We start from the raw sequence: 18,063 nt of genomic DNA, 5'->3' as shown, positions 1-18,063 counted from the left end.
TGGAGAGGGGACGCAGTAGAAAGGCTTTAATATAATCAGTTTTTACTTTCTGTTTTAGCCGGAAAGTGAAATTTCAACCACGGCAGATGATTATAGTTCAGAGGTAAGGATAAGTAACACTGTGATTGACATTTCATATTTTTTTGAAATTATTGTTGATTATTAGTACTTTATTACTTGCAACTCACATGCTTTATGTTTTTATAAATATAATAAGAATATAGCACAGTATGATGTAATGTAAATGACCTAGAAAACCTGAAGTTTATATTTTTCTGATATATCTTTTTTTCAGATTATTAACTAAAGTCTTAAATCTGTTTGAATAAGTTGGTCCTTAATTAGATTGAGGCCTTGTTTTAGTTTCTAGGAGAGTGTTTGAAATTGGGTTTCTAGGATACATGATATAAGGTATCCATATTTAACACAGTAAACATTTCATATTATAGGGTATTTTATTTTGCGTAATGCTTTTTACAACTGCTTGAATTCTAGTTAATTATATAAATTCATTTATTGAAATTAATATTGCAGTAGTGATTTTTAATTTAGGTGATAAAAGCTAACGTGGGCATTGGACACTTTAGGAAATACCTTCTTTATGTGTTAATAAATGTATGTCATTTTATCTTTTTCTTATTCTTTTAGATATGATTGTCATTTTTTTGGTCTAGTATTTGAGGACATGGAAAACTTTCTCACTTTGAATGGTTCAACAACTCAGTGTATTCTATAAGTTTTGATTTATTGTAGGTGTCTAATAGGAAAGAAAAAAAAATTCATATACTTAAATGAACTTATTACTGTTTCGGATTGCTAATGGGAGTGAAAACTTTTACACTTCAAAAGTTTAATGTGTTTAAAAGCTGGGAATATACTTATTAGTGATCTGGTCAGGGAAATAATTAACCAATGTTAAATAAATAAATTAGTGCCCAGTTTAGGCTATATAAATTTGCCTTTATGGGAAGTATCTCAGTTTAAAATTACAGCTTGCAATTCAGAGAATCTGCCCTTGTGACTTTAAATTTGGGGCTTAGATATGAAAACATTGCTTTTCTCTTCCATAATACCTTAATTCTTAGAGCTTGTCTTTCTTGATTGAAGTTTAAGATGGTTTGGCGCTTGAACTACTGGTGACTTTTGGGCAGCCCAGGATTCCACAAAGTGCATTTTTTTTTTTCTTTATACCAAAGTGAATTTTTTTTATAATCCAAGTGGCTACAGATCAGACCATCTAATACATGCCTGTGAAATTTGGTTAAAATTTATATTTTAAATTTTTATTGTGATACCAAGTAAATATGATGTGTTTCAAAATGAGGTACAAGTAATTTTAAATATAAGTCCTACAGATAAAAGTTAAAGCATGTTGTCCAGGGCTTCCCTGGTGGTTCAGTGGTTAAGAAGCTGTCCTGACAATGCACACGGGTTCAAGCCCAGGTCTGGGAAGATCCCATGTGTCGTGGAGCAACTAAGCCCATGTGCTACAACTACTGAGCCTGTGCCCTAGAGCCTGCGAGCCACAACTACTGAAGCCCACGTGCCTAGAGCCCATACTGTGCCACAAAGAGAAGCCACTGCAATGAGAAGCCCACGTGCTGCAACTAGAGAAAGCCTGCACGCAGCAGTGAAGACCCAATGCAGCCAAAAATAAATAAATAAATAAATAAAATTTTTTTAAAAAAGAGTAATACGAATTAAAAAAAAAACCAAAAAACATGTTGTCCATGATTCAACAATAAGAAATATATTTTACATATATATGTGTATGTAATTTTATATATTTACATATGTATTACATATATGTGTATAATTGTATACATGAATAATTGTGCACATGAGTAATATATACATATTCATACATACATATTTTTTTAAACCAAACTTTCAGGAAAAGATACTTTACTATGTGACCAGTCCTCTGATACTTTTTCTTTCTAACACTGGTCACAAAAACTCAATTTATTAGCTGATGTATAAGTTGAAAAAATTAGTGATTTAGAAGGTTATGTTGAAAGATAATTATGAATAATCTTTGACAGATTTGACCAGATTTGAATCATACTCCTTGTAATATTATCCATTTTGGGCCTAGATTCATAATGGATTATACTTTGAGAAATTTACATATTTTACTATGTGTATAGAAAATAGTATAGAATTGATAGTCTGTGAAATATTTGATGATGTCTCATCAAGATTGCTAAAATGGGGACTGCTTCAATCCATGATACTCTGGACTAGTTTTGGGTCTTTAGCTACTTGATTTAATGACATTGGACTGGTTTGACTGAGCTAGAATTTCAGGGGACTTCTAAGCCATATTCACAGTCTTAGGAGGCAGAAAAATCTTAAGTAGGTCAAATTTATAAACCAAAGAATGCACAACATGGTAAATCAACTATATTTCAATAAAAATAAATAAATAAAACAAGGAGTAAATCTCACATTGTAATACTCTTCATATTAGAACTCTTAAGGGACCTCTAAAATGAAATTCCTTTCTAGGCAACACATATAACTTCACTACAAATAACAGATTTGTGAAGTATGACAGTCTTGGCTGCTCTGGTTTGCATTTGAATATTCTTAAAATTTCAAAATTACATGGTTTTAATCATAAGACACATAATTATCTTGTATTTTTGTCTAAATATCACTGTCATTTTTCTGGTACATAGGGAAATAAGGTGATGTAAAAGAGAAGGGGCTTTGGAGCCAGAAAGTCCTATTTTCAAATTTCAGCTTCTTCGCCTCTGAGCAGGATGAATTTGGGCACATCACTTAAACTCTGAAATACAGTTTCCTTACCTGTAAAATGGGGGAAATAATATCTATATCACAGGGTAGTTTTGAGGGTTATTTGGTAATTTTAGTATGATGTTTGATATATAAAAAACAATCAACAAAGCTTGTGTTTTTTTTTTTACTGTGCTTCACTAGATGTATGCTTTTCTTCACACTAAGTTTATATGAAACAAATGAGTGATGTGAATTCTTTTAACAATTTATACTCAGAAGGATTTCAGATTCTGATTCTATGTTTAATTAGCAATTAGTTTAGAAATTTTATTTTGATAGATATGGTATGTGCTTAATGTTCTTGACTTCTGTGGCTAGTATACCCCTTGGATTAAAAAATGGATTCAGGTCTAGAAAGGATTAGTCAGATAATTTTATCCTGTGATCTCCCTAAGATCTGTTCTGTATAAAAATATATCCAATTATGTATACTAGAGAAATCAGACTAAATAAAAAATACTCTTCTTATGAATTAATTTAAATTATACATAATCTTTTCAGTTCTTGGTGAAGGGACATTTCTTATCTAGAATACCATATTTACATAAAATATTTTTATCGATACCCTTAGAGCAGGGTTATTTGGGGAAAGTTGGAAATGCTACAGGCAACATACAGGGATAAGACAAGTAAATAAATATGCTTTGCTATGTATAGAAAGATGAAATGATAGTAGGGCATACAGTCTTTTTATGGACTTCAACTGATTATTCAGAACTTCTTAACAAGTCACTTACAGGACTCACGACATTTATGAAGTAACTGGCTGGAGTTGGAGACATAGCCTATAGCCAGCCATTAAGTAACGTAAACTTAACTTTTCAACTTTGACTTGGGTTTCTTTCTTTCTTTTTTTTAACTTCACCTTATTTTCATTTTCTCCCTCCCTGTCTCAGCTTATATATTGAAGGTGTACAACATGGTGCTTGATACTTGACTTTGACTTTGAATGAATGATCTTAACCTCATTAGTTTCTTGGCTCTAATTCCAGGAGTCAGCTAGGCACAGTGAACTCCTATAATTTTTATGAACTTTATGAACTATTAGATTTTTCTTATTTTTTATTAAAACATCCATTATTAATATTTTTGTACATACTGCCAAATTAAGTATAATAAGGATAAGGTGTTAATCATAAATAAAGAGTGAGTTGTTCTTCTGTGTTTTTGAACTGATGTCCACTGAAAGGAAAAGTTTCTGTGTGAAGAACATTTTATGATTATAAAATAAGAGTCATCTTTCCTCTGATTCTTTCTGAATAGCAGTATTTTTAGGAGATGATACTTACTCTACAGAACATTTTAAAATTTAGAATGTACCTTATTTGTACTTTCCCAAATCTTCAAGTTGTCTACACAGATTGAGTAAATTATGAATTCAGAAAGACTCTATTAGTATAGCCTGAAGGTTAAATAACTTTGAAAAATGCCACAGTAAAGAACGACATTAAGAAAAGTTAAGCTTTCTTCAGTTGGAGGGGTCTGTTCATCTAATCTTCATGTTTCAAGCTGTTAATGTGCCTTCATATTATGGTTTACCAAGTATTGTGTTAAAACGCTAGTGTAAGAAGATGAGATAAATGCTCTACCTGTTAGGTATCAGTGAAGCGATTATCTAGATTAAAAAATATCATTTATTGCTAACTATTAATGATCCTAATATTCTGTTGAGTGTTTCTTTTCTAACTTTGAAATATAGTTTAGTTCTGGTGTATAATCTCTTATTACCTCTTTACATGATATTAAATTTTTAAGAACTATTAATATTGACAAGATTTTAATATTTATTGTAATAACATAATTAAGTTTTGAAAAGTCATGTAGTATTTTAAGAAGCCAATACATATGACTTGCTCAAGTGTAAAATGTGCTCAACTTAGAGAAAAGTTAAGCTGAATGTTGGCTATTTAATGTGTTAGATTCAATTATTATAAATAGATAACTAATTTATGTAAGTGATATCATCACCACTTAAAGGAATATCCTTTGCTTAATATGATATTTGAAAATATTCATAAAATCCATTTCATTATACTGTTACCCTAAAGGAAAAGTTTAGTAGATGTTTATCAAAGTGCTTCATTTCAAAATCAAGAAAAGCTAATTGAAATTTAGAATTTAATTTGAAAGTTATTGCAAGTGACTTTATTAATAATCTTAATAGAGTTAGTATTGCTGTGTTCTGATAGTTTTCACAAATTCTAGTAATGTGTTGCCATAAAGGTGAAATTTTTTTTTAACTTTAAGCTTTGTTTTTTGAAATTATCCTCGGGAAAAAAAGAAGGAATCAAACTCTGGAAAGAACTCTTAATTAGGATCTTCACTTTTTAAAGTGTTGTGATCCATATCAACCTAATCCTGATTCTAAGATATTCTATTCTATGTATTTCAACAGTAAAAACTTCATTATCTTGGATTCTGTTAACATAGAATTGTGAGAAATTAAATGTAAACAGGAATGAAGTTCACTTGTTTGCTGTTAGGGGGAAGGAAGGTATTATTGAGTAGATTAATTGATCTGAAATTAATCTCCCACCAGGTCAACCCCAGAGACATATTCTGCCAACCTCCTGCGTCCTACCACAAAATGTCTATGATAGAGACATCTGTATTCTGGAAAATCTCCACATCTGTCAGGGTTGGCATGGCTATCATAGTACCCTCAGGGAAAAGTTCTTGGGGGAGTTTTCCTCAGCTCTTGACATCTCCTACTTCTTCACCTGCTTGCCAGCCTTCAGTAGATGTACATCAGTAAACAGTTTTACTTTAAAATGAATAGGGCTTAATCAAAAAACAATTATTTAAATAATTTTAAGGCAGTGTTTTGTAGAGGAGGATCTTGTAACTAGAGATTTATAGTTATTCTTCTGAAGACAAAAGAGAAACTGCACTTAGAACCTTAATTCACTTAAATGAAAATGTATAGCACAGTGTCTTTTGCATTGTAAGCACTCAAATGTATGAGGAATTCTTTGGCATTTGAAATGGTCATAATGTCTTTTAGATGTTTAAATTTAATCACTATATCTGTTTTTGCCAATGAGGCATTTTCCTTAGGCATAAAAAAAGCATGAATACAGTTAGCACAAATATAATTGTTAGCTTTAAATAAAATTCTAAAACCATAATATTTCAGGAAATTGTTTTTATACAGGTAAATGGTTGCAGTTTTGTGGTGAGAACAGGAAAGCCTACAAATTTATTAAGGGTACAGTATTTAAAACTACTCATTGTACTAATGTTATATTCTATTTAAAACCATTTGGTTACTAACAAAGCTTTTTCCTGCATGTACTTCTTTCAGTGTGTGATTTCTAAATGCTTTTAAAGTGTAACAAAACAAAATTATCCACCTTTTGTTATAAAACTCAATTGTAACAGAATTTGCAGCTATCTTGTTTTTGCTCTTGAGGTATATATATATCACATTAGCAACAAAGTAGGTTGTCATGCCAGTAAACTCCCAGGTGATGAGTGATGTTTTAAATTAGACTTTGCTGTAGGATTCAGATTTTGAATCCCTTTTCCTGAGGGAATGTTGCTAGTACTGAATTATTAAAGATCTGGATTGGTTTAGGAAGAAGAATTTGGTGTTGATGATTCTTATTCTGAACATGGAGCACAGTACAATCAGACCCACCTAGAGATGATGGAAAATGAATTGGCTGGGAAACAACATGAGATTGAAGAGCTAAACAGAGAACTAGAAGAAATGAGGGCCACCTGTGGGACTGAAGGACTGAAGCAGGTGTGTTTACCTTATGTGGCTCTTGGTTTGTTACAAAACAAAAATAGGAAATTTGAATGCTAGTATAGGTACATTCTTTAAAGATGGGTTTTTTAAATGGTAACTTAAAGTCACCTCATAATATTTGTCCTTATACATATCATAAACAGCATCACTTAAAACTAGTCCATTAACAAGGCTAATATAATGAGATCTTTTTTTTAACTTTATGAGATAGCTAGACTGACATCACTTCAGTAGGGATAGATGTTTTTGTAAGCAGCCTGAGAGAAAATTATGTTGCATACCACATCAGTCAATATTGACTTAAACTCATTAAAAATGTCAGCCAATCTTTGTAAGTAACTTCTTGTGGTTAAAATAACATCTGTTGTTTGTGGCAGTCAGTTACGAAAACAAGGTGAAATAAGACATTGATGAGGATGACAGAATATATTTCAGTTTCATCTTCTTTAGAAACAAGGCTTAAACATGCCTATGATGGTAATGCCTACAAACATTGGAGCATCCCTAAATATAAAGACACTTGTCCTTCTAGAAGTAGATATATGGATAAGTCAAATCTAATGTATTTTGTTCCCTAGTTCAGATGGTTTTTTTAAAGTTGATTTGGAAGTAAAACTAATTCCCGCAAGATAATAGCTTTCAATTATGCTTACAAATTGTGATAATTCTGCCAATGCATTTTGAATATCATATTTTTGAAGAAGTTAGCTGTACTAATATTTAATTTTGTTAAAAAAATTAAATATAGCATGTTTAATTTTCACTGATGTTTTTTAGTTGCAAGAATTTGAAGCTGCCGTTAAACAGAGAGATGGCATCATAACCCAACTCACTGCTAATTTACAACAAGCGAGAAGAGAAAAGGATGAGACGATGAGAGAATTTTTAGAGTTGACAGAACAGAGTCAAAAATTACAGATTCAATTCCAGCATGTAAGTATTACTAATAGAACAAAATTTATTAAATTTTTAGGAATGAATTTTTAAAATTTTTCTTATATTTTCCAGAGCAAATAAATATTTATTTAAAAGCCATTTGCTTATTATGTATTATTTTGAAAAAACTAGTAAATACTTGTTATGTTAACCAGGAATTTAATTCATACTTCTTGAGTGGTTTTGTGCTATTATTTTCTTTGTACTTCTTCCTCATCTGTATTTTAAAATCTTATAAGTCTGATAAGGTGGATTTTTGCAGAAATTAACCTGTAGTTACATCCAACCTTTGTCAACCCTGGTATGATTTTATTTTAGTTAGGTTCTGAAATGGTAACTAGACCGAATATATTCCACTTACCTTTAATTAGAGCCATAGGAATCTGATTGTATTAATTAAGGTTTCTGTTGATGAGTAACAGAAAATAATTTTAGATAAGGGAGGAATTTATCAGCTTAGGTAATGTACTCATACTCATCTGATCAGCTATGGCAGCATGTTTGCTGGGGTCTCAAGCCTGTGAATCCAGTACAGTACCCAGAGAGCAACTATGAGCCGAGTAACACCCTCCAAAGGATGTCTGTTCCTTAGTGTACTCACTTAAGAATTTAATACTTTGGGGTTTCTTTCTATTTCCAAGTTACAGGCTAGTGAAACTCTGAGAAACAGCACTCATAGTAGCACAGCTGCAGATTTACTACAAGCCAAACAACAGATCCTCACTCATCAGCAACAGCTGGAAGAACAAGACCATCTGTTAGAAGATTATCACAAAAAGAAAGAAGACTTCAAAATGCAAATTAGTTTCTTGCAAGAGAAAATTAGAGCGTATGAAATGGTATGTTTAAGGAAGTCAACCAATGTGCAGCAGCTTTACAATTAACTTTAAAGTTTTTTATCCTAGTGTTTATCTTTTTGTTACACACATGAATCAGAAAGTTTCATAATTAAGAAAAGTTCTTTAAGCATGTAAGATAATTTATTTCAAAAGCAATTGGGAGTCTTCCAGTAATAGGTTTTAAGATTATACTCATTGGGACTTCCCTGGTGGTCCAGTGGGTAAGGATCCACGCTCCCAATGCAGGCGGCCCACATTCGATCTAGGTCCCACATGCATGCCGCAACTGAGAGCCCACATGCCGCAGCTAAACATGCCGCAACGAAGATCTCGAGTGCTGCAACTAAGACTTGGTGCAGCCTAAATAAATAAATAAATATTTGGTTGGGGGGGAAGGATAATACTCATTACTGAGTTCTTTGAAAGTGATCGGCCTATGTTAAATTGAGTTCTCCGGAGAATCTACATTTATAACCAGAACTTCTATCCTTTTTTTCTTTTACATATAGAGATGTTTCTACTCATTTTAGCCATGGTTATGAAATTCTGAAAGTATTTTCATGGCAAAATGAAGTTTCATGGATTTTAATTAGAAAAAAATACAGATTCTCTTTATTCATGGTAGTTATGTGTTATAAAGTTGCCTGGAACACTTATTCAGTGCTCCCAGGGGATATATATACACATACATACATACATGCACACACACATACATATCATATAGATTTTTTTTTTGCTCTTTCCACTATATTTTATTTTTAAATTTTATTGAAGTATATTTGATTTACAGTGTTGTGCGTATCATATAGATTATAATATTAAATCCTAAGAAAACATCCTGGTAGATTATATTTTGTTTAATTTTCAAAAGAGAAGTGAGGGTTAGAAGTGTTAACTGACTTGCCTAAGGGTGCCTTCCCCCCGAGTAGTTGCCAGAATCGGGATTCCAACCCTATTGGACTGACCCAGAGCCAGAATTTCTTGCAGTACGCTCTGCTACCCCCTACCATCTCCATTCTCATGGTCTCCATCCTTGTCCTCTCCATATGAGAACTTAAACAAAAAAGCAGTGTGCTCACCTTGCTTGATGCCAGTTGGAATCATGCGTGCCATGCAACTCAATTTTTTAAATTTATTTTTGGCTGCTTTGGGTCTTCGTTGCTGCTCATGGGCTTTCTCTAGTTGTGGCGAGCAGGGGCTACTCTTTGTTATGGTGTGCGGGCTTCTCATTGCGGTGGCTTCTCTTGCTGTGGAGCGTGGGCTCTAGGCACGTGGGCTCCAGTAGTTGTGGCTCGCAGGCTCTAGAGCGCAGACTCAGTAGTTACGGCGCACGGGCTTAGTTGTTCTGCGGCATGTGGGATCTTCCGGACCAGGGCTTGAAGCTGTGTCCCCTGCATTGGCAGGCGGATTCTTAACCACTGCACCACCAGGAAAGTCCCAGCAACTCAAATTTTTTTACTACTCTGTGCACTTTTGCAAATGACTGTGAATATTGATTTCAGGGTTATATATAAATTTAAGCAAGTAAGCAAATTCACAGATACGAAATCTTTGAATAATGAGGGCAGACTATACATACAGTACAGTACTTTTTATAAACTTAGGAGGTTCTTCTGCAAGATGTTGAGAAATTGTCAAAACAAGACTATCGTTTGGATAATAATAAAAGTATTAGGTAGCATTTATTTTTATTTACTTGCTACCAGGCAATATTCAAAGCATCATACACATGCTAACTCATTGAATCATCACACCAACCTTATGAGGTAGAGATAGCATTATCACCCCCATTTTACAGATGAGGACATCAGGGCAAAGCAAGATGAAGTAAATTGCCCAGATACACAGGTAATAAATTGGTAGAGCCAGATTTCAAATCTAGGTAGTATGATTCCAGAGACTGTCTCTAAGGAAAATAGGAAATGTACAATATTAAGATACTGAAATTATGAAATGGACATGCTTTACAACCAAGGTAATTTAAAAATCATTTTGTAGATGTTTACAGAACACTTGTTTTGCATCATGCTCTTGCAAGAGATAGTGATGTTTAAATGTGCTTTTTTCTTCACTGGAACTCATGGTTTAGTAGGCATGTACGCAAGACACCACAAAACAAGGCTAAGTATGGTTAAAAAGTGTTTTGAAAATTCTTAGTAGGTCTTCATAAGGGAAGTGATTCAGGGTAGGCTTTAGCTGGAAGGTGATATTTGAGGTAAGTCTGTATATTGGAACAATCCCCTTTTAATTGTACTTTGTTTTCTCCCTAATTGGTGTAATATTTGGCACATAGCAGCTACTCAATACTAATTTGGTAAATAAGTGAATCAATTATGAATCTGAACTGATGAGATAGGGAGGACATTTTAGAGAGGGTGGAGTATGCATAAAGACCCAGGCTGAAACATGTTAGAAGTGTATATAGGCATCAAAAAATAGTTTAATTAGAAAACAGTAGTCTTTGGAAATGAGTCTTTCCAGGAGGTAAGAGTAGAAAGTCAGTCTAGGCCTAGAAGAGCCTGGGCAGTCAGGTTTTATTGTACTTATTATATTGTATTCAGTAGGCAGTATAATTTGAGATTATTTAAAATTCAAGTAATTCATTTTCGTGGGGGGCATAACCTTTGTTTATTTGAATGTTAGCAAGAATACTTTTGTTATCGGTCCCTTTTTCATTACATACATATTTTTTCCTTTTTTTCTCTTTGAATGAATCCCTGAGTAGTAGTTCCATTAGAGCAACTGAGGGACTAGGGCATTAGGATGATAGTTGGAACTGTCTTGGTTTCTGAGGCAACTGCATTAACTGTTCCAGGTTCATTCTTACTGTCCTAATCCTCTGAACTTCCCATGGTACAGTCGTCACAGGCAGGAACTATATTATTCCTTACTCTCTCAGGTCTGTTTCCAAAAAATAGAGGGATTGTATCCTTAACCACAGAGCTATCTTTTTTTTGCAACACCATATAAGTGGTTTAAAACCATGTACTTTGGAATAAATGGTACTAAGAAAAGTGAACCATGAATTTGTACTATTTAATAATTGAATGAAGAATTGTTGTTTGCAGTAATATCAGGTGTTGGACAGTTTTGAATCGCTACTTTTTATTTTGAGGGTTCCCCCCCATGAAAAACCAGGATATATAAATAAATATTACAGATTTTATAACAACATTAACATTTTCAAGACTAATTACTTAACAGTTTAACTGAAGTTGACTGCCGTGAACTGATTTTACTTTCTTAGAGACTCCAAATGCCTTACAGATTTTTTTCTAGTATACAAATATATTATGTGTGTATGTCGCACAGTGAGAATTAATACCTTAATATATTTATTTTATTTTAGATTCAAGCATATTCTGTGAGATAGAGAAAATAATATCTTTATTTTACAGGCAAAAACACCAAGATGTAAAGAGATTAAACTGATTTAAATGTCATATTTTAGTCCAGAAATTAAAGTCTGAAGGCTTAGTACTTGCTAATAATTTATGGTGACATTGATGGGATATATGATACCAAGACGAAAGCTGATAGGATTTTGCTCAAGTGAGCATGAGATCAAGGGATGTTAGAGGAATCAAATGTTCAGTGGCATTAGGCTGTGTTAACCTCATATATCCGTCTCACAGTAGGAATGGTCATGCCTTTGGACTGAAATTCTTAATTCTGTTTACAATAGACCCCTACCTTGCTTTCTACATTTGGTATGGTTTTCCCAGAGGGATTAGAATTCTCTAAGTCTCATGGTACCTTGATTCTCTTTTCTGAACTGTACTTAAATGGGCACTGCCAATATTTCTCTCTGAGGCTTTCTTTTCTCCTAGGCCCTGTCATTCTTTTTTTTAGGTATGTTAATACATTCATTTGAGGTGCCTTTAAGTCCTCTTGGCCTTGGACTTTTGTGTCCTGAAGGTGATTTTAATTACTTTACATATATTCTGTTCCGTTCTGTGGATTTTACTTTTTTTTTTGGTCCTTGGGACTATAGCCCTTAACTACTCAGGCAACTAAGTAACAGAGACAAAACTTTGTCTCCAGGGCTTCTACTCGACTCCCTTATGCTCTAACACTTCTGCGAATGATTAGGGACATAGGGACATACCTCGGCTTATGTTCTGGGTTTTGATTTATCCACAGTTCCAAAATAGAGTGCCAAATCAGAACTGGGGGGAAAAAAATCTGTCTTGCTTTCAAATTTCTATTCACACCAAAAATCTAGAATCAGATTGATATGCCATAAATGGTATAATTGTCTTGCATATCACTTGCGATTCAACCACTTAAGCATGGCATATCCCTGAACTTTTAATTCATTTAGCCCCAGGAGTGAAGTTAAGGCTCACCTACAGGAACCTGTGTTTGTTGTTTTACTCTTTTCATAACACTTGCCCACCAAACCTTCAGGTCACTAAAATGCTATATGGGAGGAACTCTGATTTATTTTTAGGACTATCTTCTGGAACTGTAAGGAGTATGTAGTGCTCTAGCTATTGCAAATACTAAATACATAGAATGTTAATCAGTTAATAAGAAAGAAGAACGTTTAATGGTTCAGACACATTTTAATCCCACTGAAGTTTTCAACTAAAAAATTTAGTCATAGCAATGTAAGAAAAATTTCTTCCCACCAAGAAGGCCAACACTGCTCATAGGTAGTGTTGACTACACAAGTCCTGTGTCTCATTGACGTAAGAAAAATTAAGGGGCAGGCTCAGCAGCTACTTTTTGTAGGATAATGTAAAAAGCAGTCTTCTGTCAGTCTTTTGGTAATGGGGTTAAGGGGTATAAGTAACCAGGAACTAAAAATGCTATTTTTATATTTTCATTTTTTCTTTATAAAGGAACAGGATAAAAAAGTAGAAAGCTCAAATAAAGAAATACAGGAAAAGGAAGCAGTCATTGAAGAATTAAATACAAAAATAATAGAAGAAGAAAAAAAAACTCTTGAGCTAAAGGATAAAGTCACAACTGCTGATAAATTACTGGAAGAATTACAAGAACAGTTTGTACAGAAGAACCAAGAGATAAAAAATATGAAATTAGAGCTGACTAATTCCAAGCAAAAGGAAAGACAGTGTTCTGAGGAAATAAAACAATTAATGGGGACAGTTGAAGAACTTCAGAAGAAAAATCATAAAGATAGTCAATTTGAAACTGATATTCTACAAAGAATGGAACAAGAAACACAAAGAAAGTTAGAACAACTCCGGGCAGAGCTGGATGAGATGTATGGGCAGCAGATAGTACAGATGAAACAAGAATTAATAAAACAACACATGTCACAGATAGATGAACTTAAAACACAACATAAGGGAGAAATGGAGAATGCTTTAAGATCATGTGCAAATATTACAGTTAATGAAGATCAAATAAAGTTAATGAATATGGCAATAAATGAACTGAATATAAAATTGCAAGATACTAACTCTCAAAAGGAAAAACTCAAGGAAGAACTAGGAGTAATTTCAGGAGAAAAGTCTGTTCTACAGAGACAGCTTGAAGACCTTTTTGAAGAATTGAGCTTTTCAAGGGACCAAATTCAGAGGGCTAGACAGACTATAGCTGAACAAGAAAGTAAACTCAGTGAAGCACACAAGTCCCTTAGTACAGTGAAAGATTTGAAAGCGGAGATTATTTCTGCATCTGAATCCAGGAAGGAACTAGAATTAAAACATGAAGCAGAAGTTACACATTATAAGATAAAGCTTGAAATGTTAGAAAGAGAAAAAAATGCTGTATTAGACAGAATGGCTGAATCACAAGAAGCTGAGCTAGAGAGGCTGAGGACACAGCTCCTGTTTAGTCATGAAGAAGAACTTTCCAAACTGAAGGAAGATTTGGAAATTGAACATCGAATAAATATTGAAAAGCTTAAAGATAACTTGGGCATTCACTATAAACAGCAGATAGATGGCTTACAGAATGAAATGAGCCAGAAGATAGAAACCATGCAGTTTGAAAAAGACAATTTGATAACTAAGCAGAACCAGTTAATTTTGGAAATTTCAAAGCTGAAAGATTTACAGCAATCTCTTGTGAATTCAAAATCAGAAGAAATGACCCTTCAAATCAATGAACTTCGAAAAGAAATTGAAATACTCAGACAAGAAGAAAAGGAAAAGGGTACACTTGAACAAGAAGTTCAAGAATTACAACTTAAAACTGAATTATTGGAGAAACAAATGAAGGAAAAAGAGGATGACCTTCAAGAAAAATTTGCACAACTTGAAGCAGAGAATAGCATTCTTAAACATGAAAAGAAGGCCCTTGAAGACATGTTGAAAATATATACTCCTGTTAACCAAGAAGAAAGATTAATTTTCATAGACTCCGTTAAGTCCAGATCCAAAGACTGTAGCTGGCAAAAAGAAATAGAAATACTTACAGAGGAAAATGAGAACCTCAAAAAACAATGTATTCAGCTAACTGAAGAGATTGAAAAGCAAAGGAACACTTTTTCATTTGCTGAAAAAAATTTTGAAGTTAATTATCAAGAGTTACAGGAGGATTATGCTTGCCTTCTCAAGGTAAAAACGGATTTAGAAGACAGTAAAAATAAACAAGAAGTTGAATATAAAAGTAAGCTTAAAGCACTTAGTGAAGAGCTTCATCATTTGCAAAGAATAAACCCAACTATAGTGAAAATAAAAAGTTCAGTCTTTGATGATGACAAAACTTTTACAGCAGAACCATTGGAAATTGGTGAGGTTGTTGAGAAAGATACAACAGAACTTATGGAAAAGCTTGAGGTAACCGAGCGAGAAAAATTAGAACTGTCGGAGAGACTGTCTGATCTTTCTGAACAATTAAAACAGAAACATAGCGAGATTAGTTTTCTAAGGGAAGAAGTTAAATCTTTAAAGCAAGAAAAAGAGCAAGTTTTATTGAGATGTAGAGAGCTAGAAATCATAATTAACCATAATAGGACAGAAGATGTAAATGTGTGTGCTGTCCATTTAAGCTCTTTAAAAGATGGAGTTTTGACAAGCAGGGATTCTGGAGGGTCTGTTCCTAAAATAAGTAAAGATTTTGGTGAAGAATCAAAAATAATGGAGTTAAATAAAATTCCTTTTGAAAATATGACTCTTGGAAAAGAAAACAAGCAAGAATGGTTTTTTGATCACTTGCCGTCAGTGACAAATGAATCATCACTTGGGACAACTGAACCAGGTGAAAATGATAAACTTCAGCAGGAGCTCAGTGTACTTAAATCAGAACAGGTATGTTTACTTACATGTATATGCTACAGTGTACATTTCATACTAAAAGTTTTCATCTTCATAAAACATAAATTAACCTTACAAGAGAATGAAAGTAAACCCTGTAATGTAATTCTCACTTAAGCCTATCATTTATCATTTCTTTTATCTTTTTATTCTTAAACATTGTTGCCTTAAATGTTGTTGCTGCTCTTTTAGTTAATCTTTTAGTTAATCTGCTCAGGAAATGGAACATAGAACACATTTTCTTTGAAAAGGCAAGAGTTTAAATAACAAGAGTCTGAGCTTTAGAAAAGTTATTTTGTAATATTTTGTTGCAATCCCAAAGATTGGTTTCAGTCTCATTTTGTATTGGTGTTTTCAAGGTTCCACAACTGAAAATTAACTCTCAAACTCTCCATATAGTTGTTCAGTAGTTATGAAACTATATTTCCCTGAGAAAAAAATCTTGGTTTAAATCCTAGCGTTTTCTCAGAGTCTTGTTTTCCCTCAAGGGGGGAAAATGTATTAATTCTAAATACAGTTAAACAATGCATATAATGAGTAATACTAGGTCACTCCTGACGATTTATATTTGCTGGGTTCTGAAAATAGAAATGACATGAAAATTCCACTGGACATCTTGTATAATGGTGCTAACTAGAGCTTTATGTGTTTCTTCATTTCTATAACAAGTATTTATTGAGTCTCTTGCCAGGTAGGAATAGTGGTGAACAAGAGAAAGAAGGTTCCTGCTCTCAAAGAGCATGTATTCGAGTGAGGGAGGCAGGCAATAAATGAGGAAACAAGTAGAATAGTTAAGAAATAGTGATGTTTTATAAAGAAAATAAAACATAATGTGATAGAGAATGGTGGGTAGTGGTGGTCAGGAAAGGTGTCTAGGAGGAATTAACATCTGAGCTGCCACCTGAATGACAGCGAGGAGTCTGCCACATGGAAATTAGAGCAATTGTGATGACGGAGATGAGTTTGAGGAACAGAATAAAGACGTATTTAGTTGAGTTTGAGAGACGGAGAGTGGAAGAAAAAGAGTTTGAAGAAGCAAAAGACCAGATCTTGTAGAGCCTTACAGACTGTGTAAGAAGTTGAGATTTTATTCTGTATACAGTAGGAAGCCACTGGAAAGTTTTTTCTTTTTACTTCTAATAAATGTACTCACATTTATGATCTTATATCAGATGTAAGGATATTTTACATTTTAATAACCTAAATAGAGTTAAGATGTTCTAACTGCATAACTATTAATGCTTTGTTAAATATCTGAAATAGTTTTGAAAATCATAATTGGTTTTAATGTAATCACTCCTAAAAATGCCAGAGATCATTTAAATTTTTTTAAAAAGCATTACTGGGGGAGGACCTAAATTTGAAGCTGTCAAAATGGTCAAATTTTCTCAGTAAGAATTTTATTTTTTCTAACTAAAGACATTTTCAGTGACATTCAGATACCATCTCCTTGACATTAACTTCCATAAAGTAAACAGAGGCAAACCCATAAGCTGTCCCTGCCCCACTCATCACTACCAAGACAAACCCCCTTAGTGATGGGGAGAGGAGTGAGGTGTGTGTCTATGGAAGGAAGCTCATGGAAGAAATTGAGCAACAACTTAAATAATAACACCTAAGAGCAATCTAAATATGCTTAGAAATAATGTTGAAGCCACAAAAATACTTCTGCTCTTGGGACTAAACTAATTGGCTCATAAACATGAAAAGATACTTTCAACATAAATTGATATAACAATAAAATAGCATTTTATACCTGTCAGATTGGCAAAATAAGTTTCACAATAAAAAGTGTGACGAGAATGTGGGGAGATGAGTATTCACCTACACTGTTAAATATCAGTGTAAATTGGTGTAATTATATTTTAAAAATGTGTTAAAATCTAATGCAGTTAATATACATCATCTATGATGCAGCATTTACTTTTCTAGGTGGCACTCAGTGTAGTCCCTGACCAGCAGCATCAGCACCACTTGAAAACAGGTTAAAATTCAAATTCTGGGGTCCACACGAGACCTCCTGAACTAGACGCTCTGGGAGGGGGGCCCAGCAATCTGTTTTAATAAGCACTCCAGGTGATTTTGATGTGTGCTAAAGTTTGAGAACCACTACACTAGAGAAACACTAGCATATATATGTACAAGGGCGTATGTATATGAATTTATTGTAGCGTTTTTTGAAATATCAAAAAAATTAGAAATAATCCAGTTGATCTCCAAAAAGGAAATGGACAAATTGTGCTATATTCATATATATAATACCAACAGTTAAATTCATCTGTATCTCCATGGATAGATCTCAGAAGTATATTGAATGAGGAGTAATTTGCAAAATAAATACCATTTTGCACCATTTATGTAAATTCTTAAAAACATAAAATATAATGCATTGTTTATAGATGGATTGAGAAGTGAGAGTATAAGAAATGAACTGTACTTGCAGCAAATTTATGATCAAATTTATGATAATGGCCTCTGGGGAAGGAGGAATGAGAAC

The 18,063-nt window shown here is 33.3% G+C and overlaps 1 protein-coding gene across 7 annotated transcripts in view; it reads left to right on the top strand.

The window, feature by feature from the left end:
* AKAP9 (A-kinase anchoring protein 9) overlaps positions 1-18,063 on the top strand; it is a 152,008-nt gene that overhangs the window by 29,016 nt on the left and 104,929 nt on the right. For 5 of the 7 annotated variants that reach the window (XM_061198576.1, XM_061198575.1, XM_061198574.1 and 2 more), the window contains exons 3-7: positions 59-103; positions 6,383-6,553; positions 7,337-7,492; positions 8,137-8,334; positions 13,182-15,560. In XM_061198576.1, coding sequence (XP_061054559.1) covers positions 59-103; positions 6,383-6,553; positions 7,337-7,492; positions 8,137-8,334; positions 13,182-15,560 — 2,949 coding nt within the window. Of the gene's footprint in view, positions 1-58; positions 104-5,959; positions 6,014-6,382; positions 6,554-7,336; positions 7,493-8,136; positions 8,335-13,181; positions 15,561-18,063 lie in introns of all 7 variants that reach the window. The other 2 variants (XM_061198578.1, XM_061198577.1) reach the window with 2 other exon arrangements.

The sequence above is a fragment of the Eubalaena glacialis genome, chromosome 8, assembly GCF_028564815.1.
Source record: "Eubalaena glacialis isolate mEubGla1 chromosome 8, mEubGla1.1.hap2.+ XY, whole genome shotgun sequence".
Classification (NCBI taxonomy): Eukaryota; Metazoa; Chordata; class Mammalia; order Artiodactyla; family Balaenidae; genus Eubalaena; species Eubalaena glacialis.
The sequence above is the reverse complement of the archived record's forward strand: the minus strand, read 5'-3'. Positions and strand labels throughout refer to the sequence as shown.